The sequence below is a fragment of the Rhinopithecus bieti genome, unplaced genomic scaffold (assembly GCF_001698545.2).
Source record: "Rhinopithecus bieti isolate Rb0 unplaced genomic scaffold, ASM169854v2 scaffold_20178, whole genome shotgun sequence".
NCBI classification, from domain to species: Eukaryota; Metazoa; Chordata; class Mammalia; order Primates; family Cercopithecidae; genus Rhinopithecus; species Rhinopithecus bieti.
Genome location: NW_016809758.1, coordinates 232598 through 253005, shown reverse-complemented (window position 1 = coordinate 253005; position 20408 = coordinate 232598). Strand labels below are relative to the sequence as shown.

The window sequence follows — 20408 nt, the reverse complement described above, 5'->3', positions numbered from 1 at the left end:
TCTCCCTAATCCCAAACTTGAGGGGCAGCTCACTCATGCCTGGGGCTGTAGAGCAGCTGAGAAAGAAGGGACAGACTTGGGGGTGCGGGGAGTCAGAGTATCTGGTAGAGCCAGCAGGTCAGGGGTTAGCTGGTAAAGCCAGTCTGAAGGCCTCTCTGCTGATGTCACTAGTCTGCAACCTGGTATCCCGGGACCTCCCTGGGCAGGATGAGTTCCAGCACCAGGCCCCTGGGCCAGTTTCATAGGGCTGAGCCCGGCTTGGGCTTCATGGAGCTCGGTAGCAGGAGCCTGTGAGAGCAGAGGTAGGCAGCCTGAGCTTGGGACCAGAAGGTCGGCCAGACAGGGCTGTGGGTGGAAGGACCTGCCTGCCCCGCTGCCCTTGCAGCTTCTTCATCCGGGAGGAGGGGCTCCTCACATGCCCAGTCTGGCAGGAATCAGGCTGGTGCCAGGGGCCATCACACAGGTGGATCCCACCAAAGCCCAGCCTAAGCCCAGACAGACCTCGCCCCTGCTCCCTCCCTAGCATCTTCTCCCCATTTCCCACTCAGAGGCCTTGCCTCTTCCCTCCGCCCCTCACAGCTGTTTGGCCCCTCCCTCCCATATAAGTCACTTACCAGGCCTGTCCCATCCATCCTGACCTGTTCCATCTCAGCCCTGGGACTCAGTGCTGCGGTTGCCAACACTGCTGCCAGGTGAGGGGCCACCACAGGCACTGTGGTGCTGAGCCCAGGCGGCCCACACTATCGGAGGCAGTGCCGGGATCCAGCAAGGTGGGGTGTGGGCCAACTGTGTACCTGTCCGCCCAGCCAGGCTGTTCCCCAACACCAAGGCTCTGCTTTCCCTGGACTGGGCACAGCTCCAGGCACCTGCCATGCCCTACCCCTTCTGGCAGCCCCAAGTGGGGTCTTCCCTGACTTGGGAATGCCAAGGACCCCAGACCCTGGGGCCACCTGTCTGTCTTGTGAGGAACCTTGAGTTGGGAAATTTCTGCTAACAAATGAGTTCTAGAAGCTGTCAGCATTGTGCACCTCTAGACTGTGGAGCCAGCAGGTGGAGGGACCAGGCCCAGGGATGCTGGAGCACTCTGATGTGTGTGCAGCTGGGTCTTGAGGCTGTGACAAGTGTCCATGCAGGGAACTATGTGGATTTCCTGGGATGGATCCTTGAGTGGGTTTCTTCATTGGGCAGTTTTTCGGATGTGGTTTGGTGGGAGTGAGGGGAAGGCTTTCCTCTGCAGTGTGAGAAGCTTCTCTGGGTGAGTCTGAATGGTCTTCGGGGAGGGTCTCTGGATGTTTTTGGAGAATCTGTGGGCCAAGGTGGGATTGTGTCAGTCATCGGGCTGGGACCGAATCAGCTGTCTGGATGGAGGGTTTCTGGGTCAGCTGGCTGGGGCTACCTGGGTTAAGGAGCCACCCCCACCCCCCCCTCCTAACAGGCATGATGGACGGGCCACGTTCCGACGTTGGCCGTTGGGGTGGCAACCCCTTGCAGCCCCCTACCACGCCTTCTCCAGAGCCAGAGCCAGAGCCAGACAGACGCTTTCGCAGAGGAGGAGGAGGCCGTTCCTTCTGGGCTCGCTGCTGTGGCTGCTGTTCATGCCGAAATGTGGCAGATGACGACTGGGGACCTGAACCCTCTGACTCCAGGGGTCGAGGGTCCAGCTCTGGGACTCGAAGACCTGGCTCCCGGGGCAGTGGTGTCAATGCAGCTGGAGATGGCACCATCCGAGGTGAGGCCAGTCTGTCCTCCTCAGCTGAGAGCTGAAAGGCTTTAATGGGACCAGAGACTCATCCTGGCATTTCTGGGGGGATAGGAGGCTAATGATGAGGGCCTGGGCTCCCCATGGGCCTTCACTGACCCAGAGCTGTGCCCTTGCAGAGGGCATGCTAGTAGTGACCGGTGTGGACTTGCTGAGCTCACGCTCGGACCAGAACCGCCAAGAGCACCACACAGACGAGTATGAATACGATGAGCTGATAGTACGTCGCGGGCAGCCTTTCCACATGCTTCTCCTTCTGTCCCGGACCTATGAATCCTCTGATCGCATCACCCTTGAGTTACTCATCGGTCAGTGGGACTTGGAGTGGGAAGGGTGAAGGCCCTATGTTTGGTGGGGAGAGGCTGGCATTAGAGTCAGAGAGGTCTTTAGGCTCCTCCCTGCCCCACTCCTCACCTCTGCCAGATAAGGCAGGTGCAAGTGTGTGGGTGTGCCCCTGGGAGTGTGTCTCAGAGACGGTCTTGGTGTTTCAGTTTTTCCCAGGCCCATCCTCCTCAAGCCTCCTGGGGCATCGGTCTCAGAGTACTCCTCTTCAAGGCCTGCCTCAGTGCCTCCTTTGGCATTGCTGCTCTGTCCTTTCTGCGTCTGTTCTCATTCCCCAGGATGCGGCTGGTTCTCTCTTCTCTCTCTCTCTCTCTCCCTCTCTTCTTCCACGTCCCCCATCTCTGCCAATTCTGTCTCCCTCTGTTTCTGTCCCTTTGTCCCCATGACCCAGGGCAGGTGCCTCCCTCACCGCGTTGCTTGATGGAGCTTGACTTCTCAGGCTGGTGATTATGCTGCTGCCTGGGGCAGGCGACTCCTTTTACCCTTTGATTAGGGCCTAACCTTGCCCACCTCACCCTCTAATTTCCCAGGAACCCCTACCACCTTCACCAGGGGTGCCCTGGGCTCTAGAACCTGCAGCCCCAGGGAGCAGGTAGGGTTGGCCTTCAGGATCAGGACTGCCCTTTCATACGGGGCAGGTGGATCTGCCCCTCCGGCCCAGGCACTGTGACAGGCAGGCAGAAGGTGACAAGAGCCCTCATCTCTCCTCCCCACCTCAGAGTTCAGTGTTAGGGGAACAGATTTGGGATGTTGGACTGCGGCCCTGCCCTAACATGTGGGCAAGCATTGGGTGGGGACAGAACTGCTCTGAGGGAGATTGTCAGAGAATAAGACGATGGCCCAATGTAGGGACATACACAGTGGCTCACACACATTTTGGGTGGGGCTGGGAGAAGTCCCAGGTTCCATCCCCTCTCCTCAGGAAGGCCTCGCCAGCTAATTGTTGATTTCCTACTCTAGGAAACAACCCCGAGGTGGGCAAGGGCACGCATGTGATCATCCCAGTGGGCAAGGGGGGCAGTGGAGGCTGGAAAGCCCAGGTGACCAAGGCCAGTGGGCAGACTCTGAACCTACGGGTCCACACTTCCCCCAACGCCATCATCGGCAAGTTTCAGTTCACAGTCCGCACACAGTCAGACGCTGGGGAGTTCCAGTTGCCCTTTGACCCTCGCAACGAGATCTACATCCTTTTCAACCCCTGGTGCCCAGGTGAGCAGCTGGGATCTGGAGCAGAGGGTAGATGGGAGGGAAGGACAGAGAAGGTCTTCCTGTCCTCAGATGCGGCAGGGTGCCTAGGTGCCTGACCCCAGGAGAAGCCAGCCTCCCATTGAGCAGATGAGAGGACCGAGGCCTGGTGCAGAAAGGTGGCCAGCCCAGGATCACACAGCCAGCCACACCTCTCCTGGTGAAGGCCCCTGGCAAAGGCCAATCTCCTCTACCATCTGTCATGCCACCCCTGTTCTCCTGCGGCAGTCCTGTCAGGCTAGGGGCATCCCCGCATTTTCTTCTGTGGACATGAGTCCTGCAGAACTGGCCAGGAGTAGGTGAGGCCCAGGGAGAGAACTGGAGGGAACCAGTTTTGTGTGTTCTGGGGACACAGAGGACATTGTGTACGTGGACCATGAGGATTGGCGGCAGGAGTATGTGCTTAATGAGTCTGGGAGAATTTACTATGGGACCGAAGCACAGATTGGCGAGCGGACGTGGAACTACGGCCAGGTATGATGTAGCTGGCCAGGGTCACATGCACCCAGGGGAGCTGGGGTGGGTGTGGTGGCTGGGGTATTGGAGCAGGGTGCTGGCCTAGGGTTCAGGCTGTCACTTCTGCCCTCCATCCCTCCTTCCAGTTTGACCATGGGGTGCTGGATGCCTGCCTATACATCCTGGACCGGCGGGGGATGCCATATGGAGGCCGTGGAGACCCAGTCAGTGTCTCCCGGGTCATCTCTGCCATGGTGAGCACCCTCATGTCTCTGAGTCCTACTGTGTGTTTGCCTGCTGCCTCGCCACACCTCCACCCTCATCCTGCCCTTTCTGGATTCCTTGAGGACACCCAGCCTTGTCCCTGCCCTTGCAAAGGATACTTCAGGAAGGGGTATCCCTCCTCTTCTCTCTCTTGCCTGCCCCACAGCCCGCCTTTCCTGGCTCCTGTCCCAGCTCCTGTGGAATGCAGGGCCAAACCCAAAACTTGGCACACCCAGGATTCACATTCCTGTGTCAGAGCCTGGGTGGGAGGGGGGCAGGTGGCTCAGGAAAGGGCTGGATGGAGCTCGGGCTGATGTCTGGATCCTGAGGCATTTAGGGGTAAGGGGTGGTTGCAGGGTCAGGGCTGGGCTAAGGACCACATGGCAGGTCCTGAGCCCCTCCTCCACCTCAGCCCCGTCTCATCCTGTCCTGGGCAGGTGAACTCCCTGGATGACAATGGAGTCCTGATTGGGAACTGGTCTGGTGATTACTCCCGAGGCACCAACCCATCAGCGTGGGTGGGCAGCGTGGAGATCCTGCTTAGCTATCTACGCACCGGCTATTCCGTCCCATATGGCCAGTGCTGGGTCTTTGCTGGCGTGACCACTACAGGTAGTGGAGGGACTGGGACAGGAGTGGCACGGGCCCTACAGGGAGAAGGGAGGAAAGCCAGGCTTATCCAGCCCTGCCCAGCTGTGGCTACAGTGCAGGGTGCAGGCGGGGGTGGATGATAGGCTGGTCTTAATTATCATTAATTAGTGTTAACAACAGAGAAAGGCCTAAGGGAAAGGAGGGAGAAGGGACAGGTAGGCACTGAGCCAGGCAGGTGGCCTAGCTTCCCCGACCCCAAGTGCTCTGTAGCCCAAAGGCCTTCTGGCCCCGGTGACCCTGACCCTGGCAGTCTGTGCCCAGCTTGGCAATCCTAGTTGCCCTTCTCCCCCGATATTCCTGACACAATGCCTCACTTGCCCCCAACCCGTGCCTTGAACCCCAACCTTCGCTCTGCCACAGTGCTGCGCTGCCTGGGTCTGGCCACCCGTACTGTCACCAACTTCAACTCCGCCCATGACACAGACACATCCCTTACCATGGACATCTACTTCGATGAGAACATGAAGCCCCTAGAGCACCTGAACCATGATTCTGTCTGGTGAGCTGGGGTGGACTGCCCATCTGTGCTGAAGAATGGTGACCTGAGCTTTGGAGGTGGAGGGTGGGCAGGGGAGGCTGGGGAAACCATGGACTCCTGACCCTGGGGCTCGGACCCAGCCCCTCCTCCATGTCCATCCAGGAACTTCCATGTGTGGAACGACTGTTGGATGAAGAGGCCAGATCTTCCCTCGGGCTTCGATGGGTGGCAGGTGGTGGATGCCACACCCCAGGAGACTAGCAGTGGTGAGCCGGGCCCCCCCACTTCCTACCATGCCCCTGCTCATCTCCCCCAGCTGAGTAACACAGTCCAGAGTGTCAGTGCTGGGCTGGGCTGGAGAGCCAAGCCCTGTAACCCCACGGCTTCTCAAACGGGTTTATCAGATGAACCACCATGTGGATGTTAGTTTATTTTTACCTTTCTGTATAATGCTCTATTTGCCTAAATTTTACTTATTTATAATGGTTTATTTTATTTATAATGGTTAATATACAAGGGAGGTTCAAAATTCAAAGCTGTAAGAGTATTTGGAGAAAGAGAATTCATATTCACCATTCTTACTTGCTTTTTAACTTACATATCCTGGAGATAATTAATTGAAGGACCCTTTTAAAGTCATTTTGATAAGTAATAATACATGTTTGGAAGGAAAAAAAGTGTGGCATTGAAGAACACAAAATGTAAAGGTTCCCTATTCTCTCTCAGGAGGTATTTGGGTTTTTTTTTCAAAAATATTTTTAGCCGGGTGCGGTGGCTCAAGCTTGTAATCCCAGCACTTTGGGAGGCCAAGACGGGCGGATCACGAGGTCAGGAGATCGAGACCATCCTGGCTAACACGGTGAAACCCCATGTCTACTAAAAATACAAAATACTAGCCGGGAGAGGTGGCGGCGCCTGTAGTCCCAGCTACTCAGGAGGCTGAGGCAGGAGAATGGTGTGAACCCGGGAGGCGGAGCTTGCAGTGAGCTGAGATCCGGCCACTGCACTCCAGCCTGGGTGACAGAGCAAGACTTCGTCTCAAAAAAAAAAAATTTTTTTTAAGTAAATTTCTAGGTTCTACCCCAAACCTGATACATTAGACTTTCCAAGGATAGATGCTAACAATGTATATTTTTGAAAGTTCTTCTGGTGATTCTGACGATCAGCCAGATTTGGGACCCACTCCAAAGGATGACCAGAGAGATGGAGTGACGTCCTCTGGGGCACAGAGTGGTAGGTCAGCAACAGAACAAGTCCAGTCCTTTTAAACACATATTCTTGCTTTCACCAAGTTCCTTCCTGTCTGTTCTATTGCTCACTGTGAATTATATATACAGTATAGAAAAAAGTCAGGGCTCAGATAGGTTCAAAGAAGAAAATAGCCCTTATGACCCTGCCTTAATACATGATTACCATTGATATAACCCACGGGTCTCTTTTCTGTGTCCACATACATGTGTTTCTGCAGAAATTAGAACTACCATACACTCTGTTCTCAAACAAACTCCCACCCCTTCCTAGCGTGATACACCAGCCGCAGGCCATGAGGCCTGCCCTGCCAGTTGCCTTCTGTCCAGCCTCTCCCTTACTCACCCCAGGTCAGAGAGTCCTCCCTAGCCTACATTCCTCCCCTGGCCTCTTCCCAGCGCCCTCCCTCTCACTCAGGTATGTGAACACAGCCCCCTGAGCTGTGCAACCCAGTGATGCCTCTGATGCTGAAACAGCCTGGCCCAGACACTGGCAGATCTGAGCTCTGGCCTCCAACTCTGGGAAGTGGTGGGGTGGACATCAGGCAGGGGGCTTGGGGCCAGCCAGACTGGGGCTTGATCCCAGCCTGATCACTTCTCAGATGTATGCGCTTGGGCAAGCACCTCGCACTTTACGGCTTTGGTGGTTTGGATGTAATTTGGGGATAATAGATACCACATAGGGTGATTGGGAGGATTAAATGAGAAATTCTCTATCTGAAGGGACCAGCAGCATGCCAGAAGCATAGTAGCTACTCAAAAAGTCTTAGCTCCTTTCATTCTCCCTGCACTTCCTGTCTTGTGAGATCCTGGCATGCACTTCGCCTTGCTGTTTCCCCGTCTGTAAAGGAGTGTGTAGTGTTAGGTGTTGTCTAAGATTCTTTCCTGTTGGATGGTACTTACTTCCCACTCTGTCCTCTCCTGTCAGGCCTCCTCCTGTCAGCCTATCTCTTCTAGGCAGCCTCCTGAGTATGATAAGGGCAGACTCTTTTTCGCACCAGCTCCCCCAAGTAGAGAGGGCAGCAGGCTGCAGAGCTGAAGGTTGTTCCGCATCTCTCTGGAATGGTGGTGGCGGTGGTGTCACTATTCACCCCCCACAAGTGAATAGTGACAAGGTGTACTGGCAGTGGCAGGACGATGGCAGCTTCGAGATTGTGTATGTGGAGAAGGCCATCAGCACACTCATTGTCACAAAGGCCATGAGGCAGGGCCACTGTAGACTCTGGGTTGGTTACGATAAAGGATAGGAGGTCCTGTCCTCTGGGGGTCACAGATGGTGGACATCCAGTGTCAGTCAGCCATGAAAGAGTGTGTCAGGGACTTGGTTATCAGGCAGGCTGGTCTGCACATCTGTACCTTGCCCCCGTCCTCCAGCAGAGCAGCCTGGGCTGATGAAAGAGAATTGACAGCCGAATGGAGCCACTCTCTCTTTGTTTTCCATACCTGTGTTGCACTGGCTGTCAACTGACCCCCAAGTGTTTGGGTGAGGGCTGATGGCCTTGTTCCAGAGGCCACCAGGCAGTGGGACCAGGCCTGAGTGGCTGGGGCTGGGGCCCTGTGTGGACCCCACCCAGGATCTGAAGGTCCCTCTCTGCCTTCTCAGATCTCTCGCCTTTGTCCCACCTCACTCTAGGCATCTTCTGCTGTGGCCCCTGCTCCGTGGAGTCCATCAAGAATGGCCTGGTCTACATGAAGTATGACACGCCTTTCATTTTTGCTGAGGTGAGGGCTGGGCTGCAGGTGCCTTCTTGGGCTTCAGTCGTGGGTTCTCTGGTCCCGACTTCACCGCTGACTGACCAGCTGTGCGACCCTGGGCAAGTCACTCATTATTCAAGTCAGTTTCCTCACCTGTAAAAGGGGATAATCAAGGCTGCCTTGCTTCTTGTACTCAGGATCAAAAGAGATAATGGGTATGAAACTGCTTCACTAGTCGTAAAATCAGCCAATGAGCGTGAAGAATTACTGTTATTATTGCCAAAGTGCTCTGAGAGGAGCTTCCCAGACCAGCTTCTTCCCTGCACTCAGGCCTCATCTGGCTCGTCTTGGAAAGTCTCCCCTTGGGCTCTGCCAGGAAGCTCCCACCCTTGGGACCAAGCCCTGTTCCATAGCTCCTGGGATCAGGGGAAGGAGGCCGGGAGTCAGGCCACCCCCAGACCCTCTGGCTCACTCATTCCTGCTCATCCCCACCCCTCCCACAGGTGAATAGTGACAAGGTGTACTGGCAGCGGCAGGACGATGGCAGCTTCAAGATTGTGTATGTGGAGGAGAAGGCCATCGGCACACTCATTGTCACAAAGGCCATTGGCTCCAACATGCGGGAGGACATCACCTACCTCTATAAGCACCCAGAAGGTACCATTCCCCCAACCCAGCCAGCTCTGGGCCCCATGACAAGTGTTCCTGTCAAGTGCTCGCCCACCCAAGTGGGAATTGGACCTCACCCTTGACCTTCAACCCCCAGGTTCAGATGCGGAGCGGAAGGCAGTAGAGACAGCAACAGCCCACGGCAGCAAACCCAATGTGTACGCCAACCGGGGCTCAGCGGAGGATGTGGCCATGCAGGTGGAGGCACAGGACGCGGTGATGGGGCAGGATCTGATGGTCTCGGTCATGCTGACCAATCACAGCAGCAGCCGCCGCACAGTGAAACTGCACCTCTACCTCTCAGTCACCTTCTATACCGGTGTCACTGGGACCATCTTCAAGGAAACCAAGAAGGAAGTGGAGCTGGCACCAGGGGCCTGTAAGTGCTCCTTACCCAGCCCTGCCCCCTGGATGGCTGGGCACCTCAGGGCTGTGGACATGGAAACCCCAGGAGCAGTGGGGAGTCCCTGGGGGAAGCCGCATGTGGGGAAGCAGGCCTCAGTGACGCCATGCCTCTTCTCACCAGCGGACCGTGTGACCATGCCAGTGGCCTACAAGGAATACCGGCCCCACCTCGTGGACCAAGGGGCCATGCTGCTGAACGTCTCAGGCCACGTCAAGGAGAGCGGGCAGGTGCTGGCCAAGCAGCACACCTTCCGTCTGCGTACCCCAGACCTCTCCCTCACGGTGAATGCAGTTTGCTGGGGCGTGAGGGGTGGTCAGAGAGTGAAGGCCAGGGGATAAGGACATTGGAGGCAGGCGCTAAGCCAGGAGCAGGCTGGCCTGATAAGCCTTTGTAGGAGAAGGTCAAGGACTGGCTCTGGGGCCTCAGTTTCCTCATCTGTAGCATGGGATCTTATGTCTCTGGTTCTGTGACAGCCTTTGTTGGGGAATAGGCTGGAGTTTCTTCTCTGACTTCTGGGGAGTCTTCTCTCAGGAGGATAAATGTGGGACACGGGGAGGTTTTGCTTCTAAGCAGATTCCCCTCTCTGGTGCAGTGTACAGTCCCCGTGTGTTTGACCAGGGTCTCTGACATGGGTGATGGGCCTCTTTTTCTCTCAGTTACTGGGAGCAGCAGTGGTTGGCCAGGAGTGTGAAGTACAGATTGTCTTCAAGAACCCCCTTCCCGTCACCCTCACCAATGTCGTCTTCCGGCTCGAGGGCTCTGGGTTACAGAGGCCCAAGATCCTTAACGTTGGGTGAGTCTTGCCTCTCCTCCTGCCCCTGCTGCCACTCTGGCCTTCCCTACAGGCTGTCCTGACTCCTAGCTTTGCTTCCTCTCTGTCTGGACAAGTATGTTCTGTCAGGACCCAAACAAGCAGGTTGGGGCCAGCTAGCAATACCTCCCTACCCAGCTCAGTCCCACCAGCCTTTAGGGAGACCTCCTGGGCACCTGGTGCTGTGCTGTGTCCTTGCCCTGCCTCACTATCTAATTAGGGAGCAAAAGCACCACATAGGAATCGTTAGTAACTCATTGCTAATATTTGCCTAGCACTGAAGAACTGACCAGGCACTTTCAGGAATATTATCTCCTTTGGACACAAAAACTCTTTTAAGTACATTAGAAGGCCAGGTACGCTGGCTCACGCCTGTAATCCCAGCACTTTGGGAGACTGAGGCAGGCAGATCACTTGAGGTCAGGAGTTCGAGACCAGCCTGGCCACCAAGGTAAAATTCCATCTCTACTAAAGTAAAAAAATTAGCCATGTTTGGTGGCAGGCACCTGTAATCCCAGCTACTTGGGAGACCGAGGCAGGAGAACCGCTTGGACCCAGGAAGTATAGGTTGCAGTGAGTTGAGATTGAGCCACCGCATTCCAGCCTGGGTGATAGAAGCAGACTCCATGTCAAAAAAACAAAACAAAACAAAGAAAATTAAAGGTCATCATATGATTAAAAGCAAAGTTTTGGGCCAGGTGTGGTGGCTCACACCTGTAATCCCAGCACTTTGGCAGGCCAAGGTAAGTGGATCACTTGAGCCCAGGAGTTGAAGACCAGCCTGGGCAACATGGTGAAACCCTGTTTCTACAAAAAAGTTTTAAAAACTTAACCAGGTGTGGTGATGTGCGTCTGTTGTCCCAGCTGCTTGGGAGTCTAAGGTGGGAGGATCACCTGAGCCTGGGGAGGTTGAGGCTGAAGTGAGCCATGTTTGTGCCACTGCACTCCAGCCTGGGCGACAGTGAGACCATGTGTCTCTGTTTCTCTCTCTCTCTCTCTCTCTCTCTCTCTCTCACACACACACACACACACACACACACACACACACAAGCAAAGTTTTGGAACCCTAAGGATATGGGTTCAGGTCCCAGCTCTAGCACTTACTGGCTATATGCCCTTGGGCAAGCGGTTTCTCTCCTTCAAGCCTCAGTGTGCTCATCTATAAAGCAGGGATAGCAATAGCCCCTGGACCTAGGGTTGTTTAGTGCATTGCTTGGCACAAAGTTAGTGCTCCATTGGTAGTTATTATTTTTATTATTGCCATTATCACCCCCACTTCCAGATGGAGAAGCTGGCGGTCACGTCTCACTTGGTCTCACAGCTCGTAAGGGGCAAACTCTGCTCTACCCACTGTGGTGCATACCATGCATAGGCTCTCAAGCTCATTGCTTGTTTTGTTCCATGAGGGCCAAGTAGCAATTCCAGAGGAGAGAATCCCATCCCTCAGGCCCTTACCCAGCCGTCTGGGCCTGATCCTGGGCTGGGCAAGCCCCTGGGTGCAGTGAGGGCACACACATGCTGCGTTCCTGGGCCTGTGGCTGTCGTCTTCGATATAGACTCACACGTACTGCCCTGTCCCTCCCTAGGAAAAGCACAGAGGGAAAGCAGAGCAGGCCAGAGCCTGGCCTTCTAGATCAGCCTTCTGGGACAGGGGCAGGCTTCACCTTCAGACAGACAGCTCCTGAGAAAGAACAATGGCTTGTGGTGGGGAAACTGAGGGGAGAAAGCAGAGGACCCCCTGCCCACCCCTCCCTCGCAGCTCTCCTGGTGGTGGCCGCCACCTTTGCTGTTAGGCCAAAGCGGAGGAGGCAGCTATGTTGATCTTTGCCCCAGCCTGGGCCCCTGGGAATGCTATGATGTGTCACAAAGGAGGGCTTTCCTCATGTCACCCTACCAGGGTCTCTGGCAGCTCAGTGAACAGAGCCTGAACCCCCCGGATAGCCTGCTTTGCTCGTCTTGCCCGGCAGACATCTCTTACTCACACCCGCACATGGTGGTGGGGGGGGACTTCCTCGTCCTAAGGCATCCCCAGAGCTGGACTTGCCTCAGCAGCCCCACCAGGCCTTTGCCTCTTGGCCCTGCCTGGAAGTAAGGAAAGGGACACTGGGCTGAGTGTTGGGGGACCTGTTCCCTGTCTTTACCTGTAGAGTTTGTGTGAGTCTACCTACAGTAAAAGATAGGGTTGGATGATGTTTTCTTAAGGCAGATCCTCCCTGGACAGTCTGTGGCTCCTTAGCTGCTGTGAGTCCAGAACTGAGCCTCCAGTACAACTGGGAGCCTCCAGGGGGACATCGCTGAGCTGTTGGTTCAGATACATAAGATTCCAAGATGGGTGTACTTTGCCTCTCATTTGCACATCAAAGGCTGTGGCATGGAACCCCATTACAGCATAAGGTGTGCCACCCCAGTGTGGTGACTGGCCACTTAATAAACATTCCAGAACTCACTCCTCCAGATGGCTGTTGTCACCACCAAAAGCAGTCACCAGGGAGGCTGGAAGTCTGTTCCAAACCCTTCCTGGGAATTTCCCTCAGAGTCTGAATCATATTCTCTAGAATGTCCTCAGAGTGGTCAGTCTGCCTTCTTAGGGGTAGATTTGACTTTGCAGAGAGACCTGAAGTCATCAAGAGCTAAGACTAATTAATAAGATAAGCGAACAGGTGGGTAACTGCCCTTTTCCAGCAGAACCGAGGCATGCTGTGGAAGGAAGGACAGGCTGACGGTTGCGTCACTGAGCACACGTGTGTGTGCATATGGTTTAAATGGCTCTGAAGAAGAGTCCAGGAGGAGTTTTAAAAATATTTCAAACCTAGGCAATATGATTGAACAAGTACACAATTGGACAATGCTCATTTCAATGTCTAAGTTCTGGTATCCTTGTCGGGGAGTTGGTTTCATGACCCACACTCAGTTTCAGGAACATCCCAGCTTTAGCAGATGGCTTGTACTCAGCTTCAACTCACAAAAGAGGTGTGGTAAAGTCCTCACCTCACACTGAGACCAGGAGAGGGAGAGATCTTGACATTTCCACCTAGAAAACAGTTTCTCTTGAAAATAATCAGTTATTGCAATGTAAAGTTTACTTTCTGAAATATTACAGTTCAATTAAGGTATAAATAGACTTCTGAGGGCTGGTCTGAGCTTGAACAACCTTGAATCTTGTATCTTTGAAAAAGTTAGCAAAAATTAAGAATGCAAATTTGTAAGCAGTCAGGACATAGCCTAGCCATTAAATTATAGACTTAATTTATAGACTTCCTATCATACTACATTCAATTATATATCCCTGCCTCCCTCCTTCAGGGAGTTCAGAAGCACTTTCAGGATAATCAGATCCCACTCCTCCTTTTACTTTCACTTCCATTTTATGACCCGGAAAGTGAAGAACAGAGAAGTTAAATAGCTTCTCCTAAGCCTCACAGCTAACAAGTGGTAGAAAAGGGCATAGAGTAGTCACGGGAAACCCCTCTGAACCAGGCTCCAAGACAAATGCTTTGCCCTGAAAAGAACTCATCCTTGGAGTTAGGGATGTTAGCTCATTCTCTAAGAGGACAACAGTGACTGCACAGGTTCTGTGTCTGGAAAGGGTCCCCAACAGCAGGCTTGGGTTGAATAGGGCACCAGAGGTGAGGTTTAGGCAAAGGCAGGAAGGACAAATTCCCACAGGCACGAGCAAATGCAATATAAATGCAATCATGTTCGGTGTATAAAATGAAAATGTTCAGATTGCTGGAGGAGCTCAGAGAAGGGTGAGGTTCCTTTTCCTAGAGGCAAGAGGTGCTCAGGGGAGCCATCACTGAGGAAGTGGTGTGCCAGGCCTTGGAGGAAAACTAGGCCTTCACAAGGATGCCCAGGGTGGGGAGGCAGAGCTGGGTGCTCATTCCACACAAGGCGAAGACTGCAAAGCATGACTGTGGAGGTGAGTCTGGGGAAGACGGCATTCAGTAGGGCTGCTCAGCAGGAGGAATGGTGGGGGATGATGAGGCTGTGCAAGTAGCAGGGGCTGAGTCAGAGTGAGCCTGTGTGTCAGGTTAGAGGGCCAGGATCTCATGCCACAAGCACCAAAGGAGCACTAAATTCTTGAAGGATTTAGTTCACCTCTGAGTGGTTAGCAGAACAGAATACAAAAGTGGGATGGGAGGCAAGGAGTCCCATTAGAGGACAAGTGAAATCATGATTCCCAGGGGAGGTCTGGGAATCAATTTTTCAGAGGCCCAAGTGGAAAGGAGAAAATGAAAACACTGGTGTGTGCGTATGTGTGTGTGTGTGTGGTTTGTCCACCCGCCTGTCTCTCTCAGACACACACACACACACACACACACACACACACACACACACACAAGGGTTTATGTCCATTTAAAGATGTCTGTTGTCTGTTCTTGGGGAGGATTTTCCTTTTTCTCCGAAGATAACATCCTTTTAATGTTTTTGTGTGTGAAAATGCTCTTTTGTTCTTTGGAACGATGATCATAGCAGAGAATAATTACTTTTCTTCAACCTATGCTCTTGTCAAAACTGGAAGTATTTGAAAATATTGTGTTGGGCCTCCAAAGTCTCATTTTGAAGTTTTCTTGGTTTTGGAAACCCCAGGTGAGATGAGGATGTTCTGTCTGGGGCAGGAGCAGTGGTGATGGAGGGGATGGCATGAGAGGCCTCTGCGGTGGCATCAGCAGTCTTTGTCCAGGTGGATGTGGGAGTAGGGAGGAAGGAGTCCCAGACGATGGGGAGAGTTCCAGCACAGGCAGCTGGTGGGTGGCTGCTGAGCTGGCTATGCAGAGGTGCCCTGGGGCTCCTGGTCTTGGGTGTGGAAATTTCAGGTTAGCCTGAAATTGTCTGAATGGGTCCACCTCCTGCTTCTTCCTCCTGACTGCCCTGGATCAGCTCTTACTCCCCACTCCACCCCCAATTACTCCAGGCCCATGACCTTGTCTCTGCCCACAGGGACATCGGAGGCAATGAAACAGTGACACTGCGCCAGACGTTTGTGCCTGTGCGACCAGGCCCCCGCCAGCTCATTGCCAGCTTGGACAGCCCGCAGCTCTCCCAGGTGCATGGTGTCATCCAGGTGGATGTGGCCCCAGCCCCTGGGGCCAGGGGCTTCTTCTCAGATGCTGGAGGTGACAGTCACTTGGGAGAGACCATCCCTATGGCATCTCGAGGTGGAGCTTAGCCCTGTGTCAGGAGCAATCAGACTGGAGTCAGATGAGCAAGGACACTGCCCCAAGATGGGGGCACACTACAGAGCAGCTCCCCAGGAGCTCAGGTGGGGAGTCCAGAGCTCCTGGAGAGGGAGTCAGTCTTCATTTGCACTAGGGGCACAGATGCTAATAAACTGTTTTTTAATGAAGCTGCTGCTCTGTCCATCTTTCAGTCCATGCCACACCAAGACGGATGGAACTATGGTCTGTCCCAGGGCTGCACATGGCCTTTCTGTATCATCCACTGACAAGGGCTGGTATCCCTCACCAGAGAGAGGGAAGCACAAGGGAAGTTGAGGCTCAGAAAGACAGAGTTGATATTCTTTGTATAACTCTCTTCTACCTGGAAATTTTCCTGTAGATGAGTTTTAGAGGATTTTGGCTTTGGTTTGAATGAAACTGTTCCTTTACCTCAGGGTTTTTCAAGTGTAGTGTCTAGACCACCTCTATTACAATCACTCAGATGTTTATTAATAATCCAGATATATGAGCCCTAGCATAGACTTCATGTGTCAGAATCCCTGTGGTAGAGGCCCAGAACAGACTCACCAAGAGTTTGACTCCTGTGTATACTAAAGATCAAGAACAACGCCCTTTCATTTTTCTTTTCAGTTGTTCTTTTTTCTGCATTCCCACTGCCTACGTTTTTCTTGGGCCAGGAGTAGCCATGAAATCATGTACCTGATATTCTGGTCCTGAACACATGTCTTCTTGAACCCTTAAGTTTAGAAGGCCTTCAAGACAAAGGGCTCATGGGCCAGGAAAAAGAGAGCTAAAATTGAGCTGTTCCTACTAGCTATAAACACATGAACAAGGTGCATACCTTGAGGCATCAGTAGTGTAACATGCACAAGAAGAAACAAGCCCTTCCCTTAAGGTGCTCCTGTCCAGTGGGGGTGGCAGATATGTAAACATTCTAAATACAGTAAATGCATATGACACACTTACCAGGAGCCAGGCTTCAAGCACTTTATATTTATGAATTCATTTAATCCTTACAACAACCTTATGAGATACGTTCTGCATGGTAGTAGAGGGATGTTCAGGATGCCGAGGGGCCCAGAGAACTGTGATTCTGCCTGGGCTGATACAGAAAGGCTTCATGAAAGTGATTACCAGATGACCCATGAAAGATGAGAAAAAGTCAAGTCCAAGAGGCAAAGGACAGAGGAATCACCCACCACGTGTAAAGCACAGACATGCGAGACAACACAGCATATTTGGAAAATGCAGACAGCTGGATGAGGACTGGCATATGGGTACATGATGAGTACAAAGTGGCAAGGGATGTGCTTGAAGAGGTAAGCTTGGGCCAGTTCATTAAAAATCCTTTTGCCATATTTAGGAGTTTGGACTTCCTTCTGAAAGTAAGGGGGAGCTTTCAATTAGAGACGATATGATCAGTTTTGCATTTCACATGATTCACGATGAAAGCAACATAGAAAAGAAATTAGAAGTGTTGGGCTGGAGGTAGGAAGACTAGAGTCCTCTTGGGATGAGAGACAGGAGAACCTGAATTAGGGTAGAAGTAGTACGAATGGGGAAAAAAGGGGGGGTGGGTTTGAAGGTTGTATAGGAAATAGAACTGATGAGACTTGGTAATAGATTGAATTTGGAGAGGAGGGAGGGCAGAGATAAGGGTGGTGCCTGCATTTCTGACTAATGGGTGCCATGAACAGAGGTTGACATGCACAGAAATTCGAAGCCCAGGAGGAAGACCATATTATAAAAGGGAAGATAGGCCGCGCATGGTGGCTCACGCCTATAATCTCAGCACTTTGGGAGGCCAAGGCAGGCGAATCACAAGGTCAGGAGTTCGAGAGCAGCCTGGCCAATATAGTGAAACCCTGTCTCTACTAAAAATAAAAAAAAAAAACAAAAAACAAAAAAACAGCCAGGCATGGTGGCATATGCCTGTAATCCCAGCTATTTGAGAGGCTGAGACAGGAGAATTGCTTGAACCCAGGAGGTGGAGGTTTTAGTCCGGCCTGTAACAAGCTTGGGAGTCCTCACTCCTGTCCTCACAAGAAAAATGCTGAACAAATTGAAAGTTAATAACTCTTGTTGGATTTATCAGAGAATTGAGGGCACAGGGCAAACTCCTGCCCCTAAAACTGGAGAGACAAAAAAGCAGATACAGAGAATCACAACTTAACAGCAGAAGCCCAAAAATAGAAACTTCTGGGGAGCCAGTACCAGGGTAGGAAAACTTAAAGTGTAATTGACTCATAGCTGGAGGCTTAGGGTGGAAAATTTGTGAGCTAAAAACTCTATAATGGCCGGGCATGGTGGCTTATGCTTGTAATCCCAGCACTTCGTGAGGCTGAGGCGAGCAGATCACTGAGCTCAAGGGTTCAAGACCAGCTTGGGCAACATGGCAAAACCTGATTTCTACAAAAAAGACAAAAAGTAGCCGGGTGTGGTGGCACATACCTGTAATGCCAGCTACTCTGGAGGCTGAGGTGGATCACCTGAGCCTGGGGAGGTTGAGGCTGCAGTAAGCCGAGATCACAACACTGCACTCCAGCCTGGGCTACAGAGTGAGATTGTCTCAAAAAAAAAAAAAAAGAAAAGAAAAAATCTAGGGGTCCCATTCCCATTCTTAGGGGACCCTACCCTTTTTTTGGTTTTGTTTTTTATTTTTTGTTTCTTGTTTTTGTTTTACCCAGGCTGGAATGCAGTGGTGCAATCACAGCTCACTGCAGCCTCCAACTCCTGGGCTCAAGCAATCCTCCTGCCTCAGCCCAAGTAGCTAGGACTACAGGTGTCTTTAGCCCATGCCTGGCTTTTTTTTTTTTTTTTTTTTTTGAGATGGAGTTTCACTCTGTCACCAGGCAGATCTTGCAGTGGCGCGATCTCGGCTCACTGCAACCTCTGCCTCCCAGGTTCAAGTGATTCTTCTGCCTCAGCCTCCTGAGTACCTGGGATTACAGGTGCGTGCCACCATGCCCAGCTAATTTTTGTATTTTTAGTAGAGACGGAGTTTCACCATGTTAGCCAGGATGGTCTTGATTTCTTGACCTTGTGACCCACCCACCTCAGCCTCCCGAAGTGCTGGGATTACAGGTGTGAGCCACTGCGTCTGGTCGCCTGGCTAGCTTTTAGATTTTTTTTATTTGTAGAGACAAGGTCTAAGTTGCCCTGACTGGTCTTGAACTCCTAGCCTCAAGCAATCCTAGGTGTGAGCCATGGCACATGGCCACAAGTTTTACCAGGATCCCACAGTGAAAACTGGAGAACCCCCCGCCCCACCCCACCCCATCCCCACCTCCCGCCCCGTGATTCTGGCAGAGGGAAGAGGAAAGTAGCCATTTTGAAATACATCCATTGCCTTCGTTCTCACTCTGTTGCCCAGGCTGGAGTGCAGTTCCTTGCAACCAGGCTGGATTATAGCTCACTGCAACCTCAACCTCCTGGGCTCAGGCAATCCTTCTACATCAGCCTCCTGAGTAACTGGGGTTATAGGTGTGTATATCTAACCCTGGCTAGTTTAAAAAAATTTTTTTTGTAGAGATGGGGGTCTTGCCATTTTGCCCAGGTTGGTCTCAAACTCCTGGACTCAAGCAATCCACCTGCCTTGGACTCCCAATAAGTCAGCTACACAGAGACAGCAACTGAAAATGAATAATTCAGCCAGGCATGGTGGCTCACACCTGTAATCCTAGCACTTGGGGAGGCCATGGCAGGTGGATCACTTGAGGTCAGGAGTTCGAGACCAGCCTGGGCAACATGGCAAAACCCCATCTGTACTAAAACAAAAATTAGCCGGGCGTGGTGGCATATGACCTGTAGTCCCACCTACTTGGGAGGCTGAGGCACCAGAATCACTTGAACTTGGGAGGCACAGTTTGCAGTGAGCTGATATTGAGCCACTGCACTCCAACCTGAGCAACAAAGCGAGACACTGTCTCAAAAAACAAACAAACAAAAAAACCCACTGTAACAGAAATGAAGAATGCCTGTGATGGGCTCATAAATAGACTGGACACATCCAAAGAACATGGTGCGCTTGAAGAAATGTCAACAGAAATTTCCAAAGCTGAAATGCAATGAGAAAAAAAAAAAAAGAAAACAGAATATCCAAGATATTCTAGGACAATTAGAGAAGGTGTAGCATACACATAATCAGAATGGCAGAGAAAAAAACAAAGGAACGGAAGAAATGTGGCAATAATGACTGAGAATTTCCCCAAATTAATGATAGACACAAAACACAGATCCAGGAACCTCAGAGAATACCAAGCAGGATAAACACCAAAAACAAAAAATGAAGATAGACCAAGCTGGGCAACACAGAGAGACCCCTTCTCTACAATACACATTTTTCTTTTTATTTTGTAGAGTCAGGGTCTCACTGTGTGGCCCAGGCTGGTCTCAAACTCCTGGCCTCAAGTGATCCTCCCACTTCAGCCTCCCAAAGTGCTGGGATTACAGGCATGAGCCACCACACCCACCAAAAAATATATATTTTTTAAATTATACTTTAAGTTCTAGGGTACATGTGCACAACGTGCAGGTTTGTTACATATGTATACTTGTGCCATGTTGGTGTGCTGCACCCATCAACTTGTCAGCACCCAAAAAATATTTTTTAAAAAATTAGCTGAGGACTGTGTGCAGTGGCTCATGTCTGTGATCCCAACACTTTGGGAGGCCGAGGTGGGAAGATGGCTTGAGTCCAGGAATTCGAGACCAGCCTGGACAACGTAGACTTGGCTCTACAAAAAAATAGAAAAAAATGAGCCAGGCATGGTGGTGCATGCCTGTAGCCCCAGCTACTCGGGAGGCTAAGGCAGCAGGATCACTTGAGCCCAGGAGGCAGAGGTTGCAGTGAGCCAAGATCACTGTACTCCAGCCTGAGCAACAGAGCAAGACGGTCTCCCCACCTCCAAAAAATAAAAAAAAAAAGCCGGGCGTGGTGGCTCACGCCTGTAATCCCAGCACTGTGGGAGGCTGAGGCGGGCGGATCACGAGGTCAGGAGATCAAGACCACGGTGAAACCCCGTCTCTACTAAAAATACAAAAAATAAGCCGGGCGTGGTGGCAGGCGCCTGTAGTCCCAGCTACTCGGGAGGCTGAGGCAGGAGAATGGCGTAAACCCGGGAGACGGAGCTTGCAGTCAGCTGAGATCACGCCACTGCACTCCAGCCTGGGTGACAGAGTGAGACTCCATCTCAAAAAAAAAAA

The 20408-nt window shown here is 52.1% G+C and overlaps 1 protein-coding gene across 2 annotated transcripts; it reads left to right on the top strand.

Annotated features, from left to right (window-relative positions):
• Positions 1–618: 618 nt before the first annotated feature.
• TGM1 (transglutaminase 1) lies at positions 619–15370 on the top strand. Of its 2 annotated transcripts, XM_017890243.1 has the most exons (15): positions 619–692; positions 1436–1729; positions 1879–2067; positions 3062–3310; positions 3702–3820; positions 3949–4056; positions 4504–4678; positions 5078–5216; positions 5358–5461; positions 8076–8164; positions 8641–8794; positions 8904–9185; positions 9333–9493; positions 9869–10005; positions 14965–15370. In XM_017890243.1, the coding sequence occupies exons 2-15, from the start codon at positions 1438–1440 to the stop codon at positions 15191–15193; spliced, it is 2427 nt and encodes an 808-aa protein (XP_017745732.1). In that variant the 5' UTR covers positions 619–692; positions 1436–1437; the 3' UTR covers positions 15194–15370. The 2 variants fall into 2 exon arrangements, with proteins under 2 accessions (XP_017745732.1, XP_017745731.1); XM_017890242.1 differs by lacking the exon at positions 619–692 and having other exon boundaries at positions 1323–1729.
• Positions 15371–20408: the final 5038 nt, after the last annotated feature.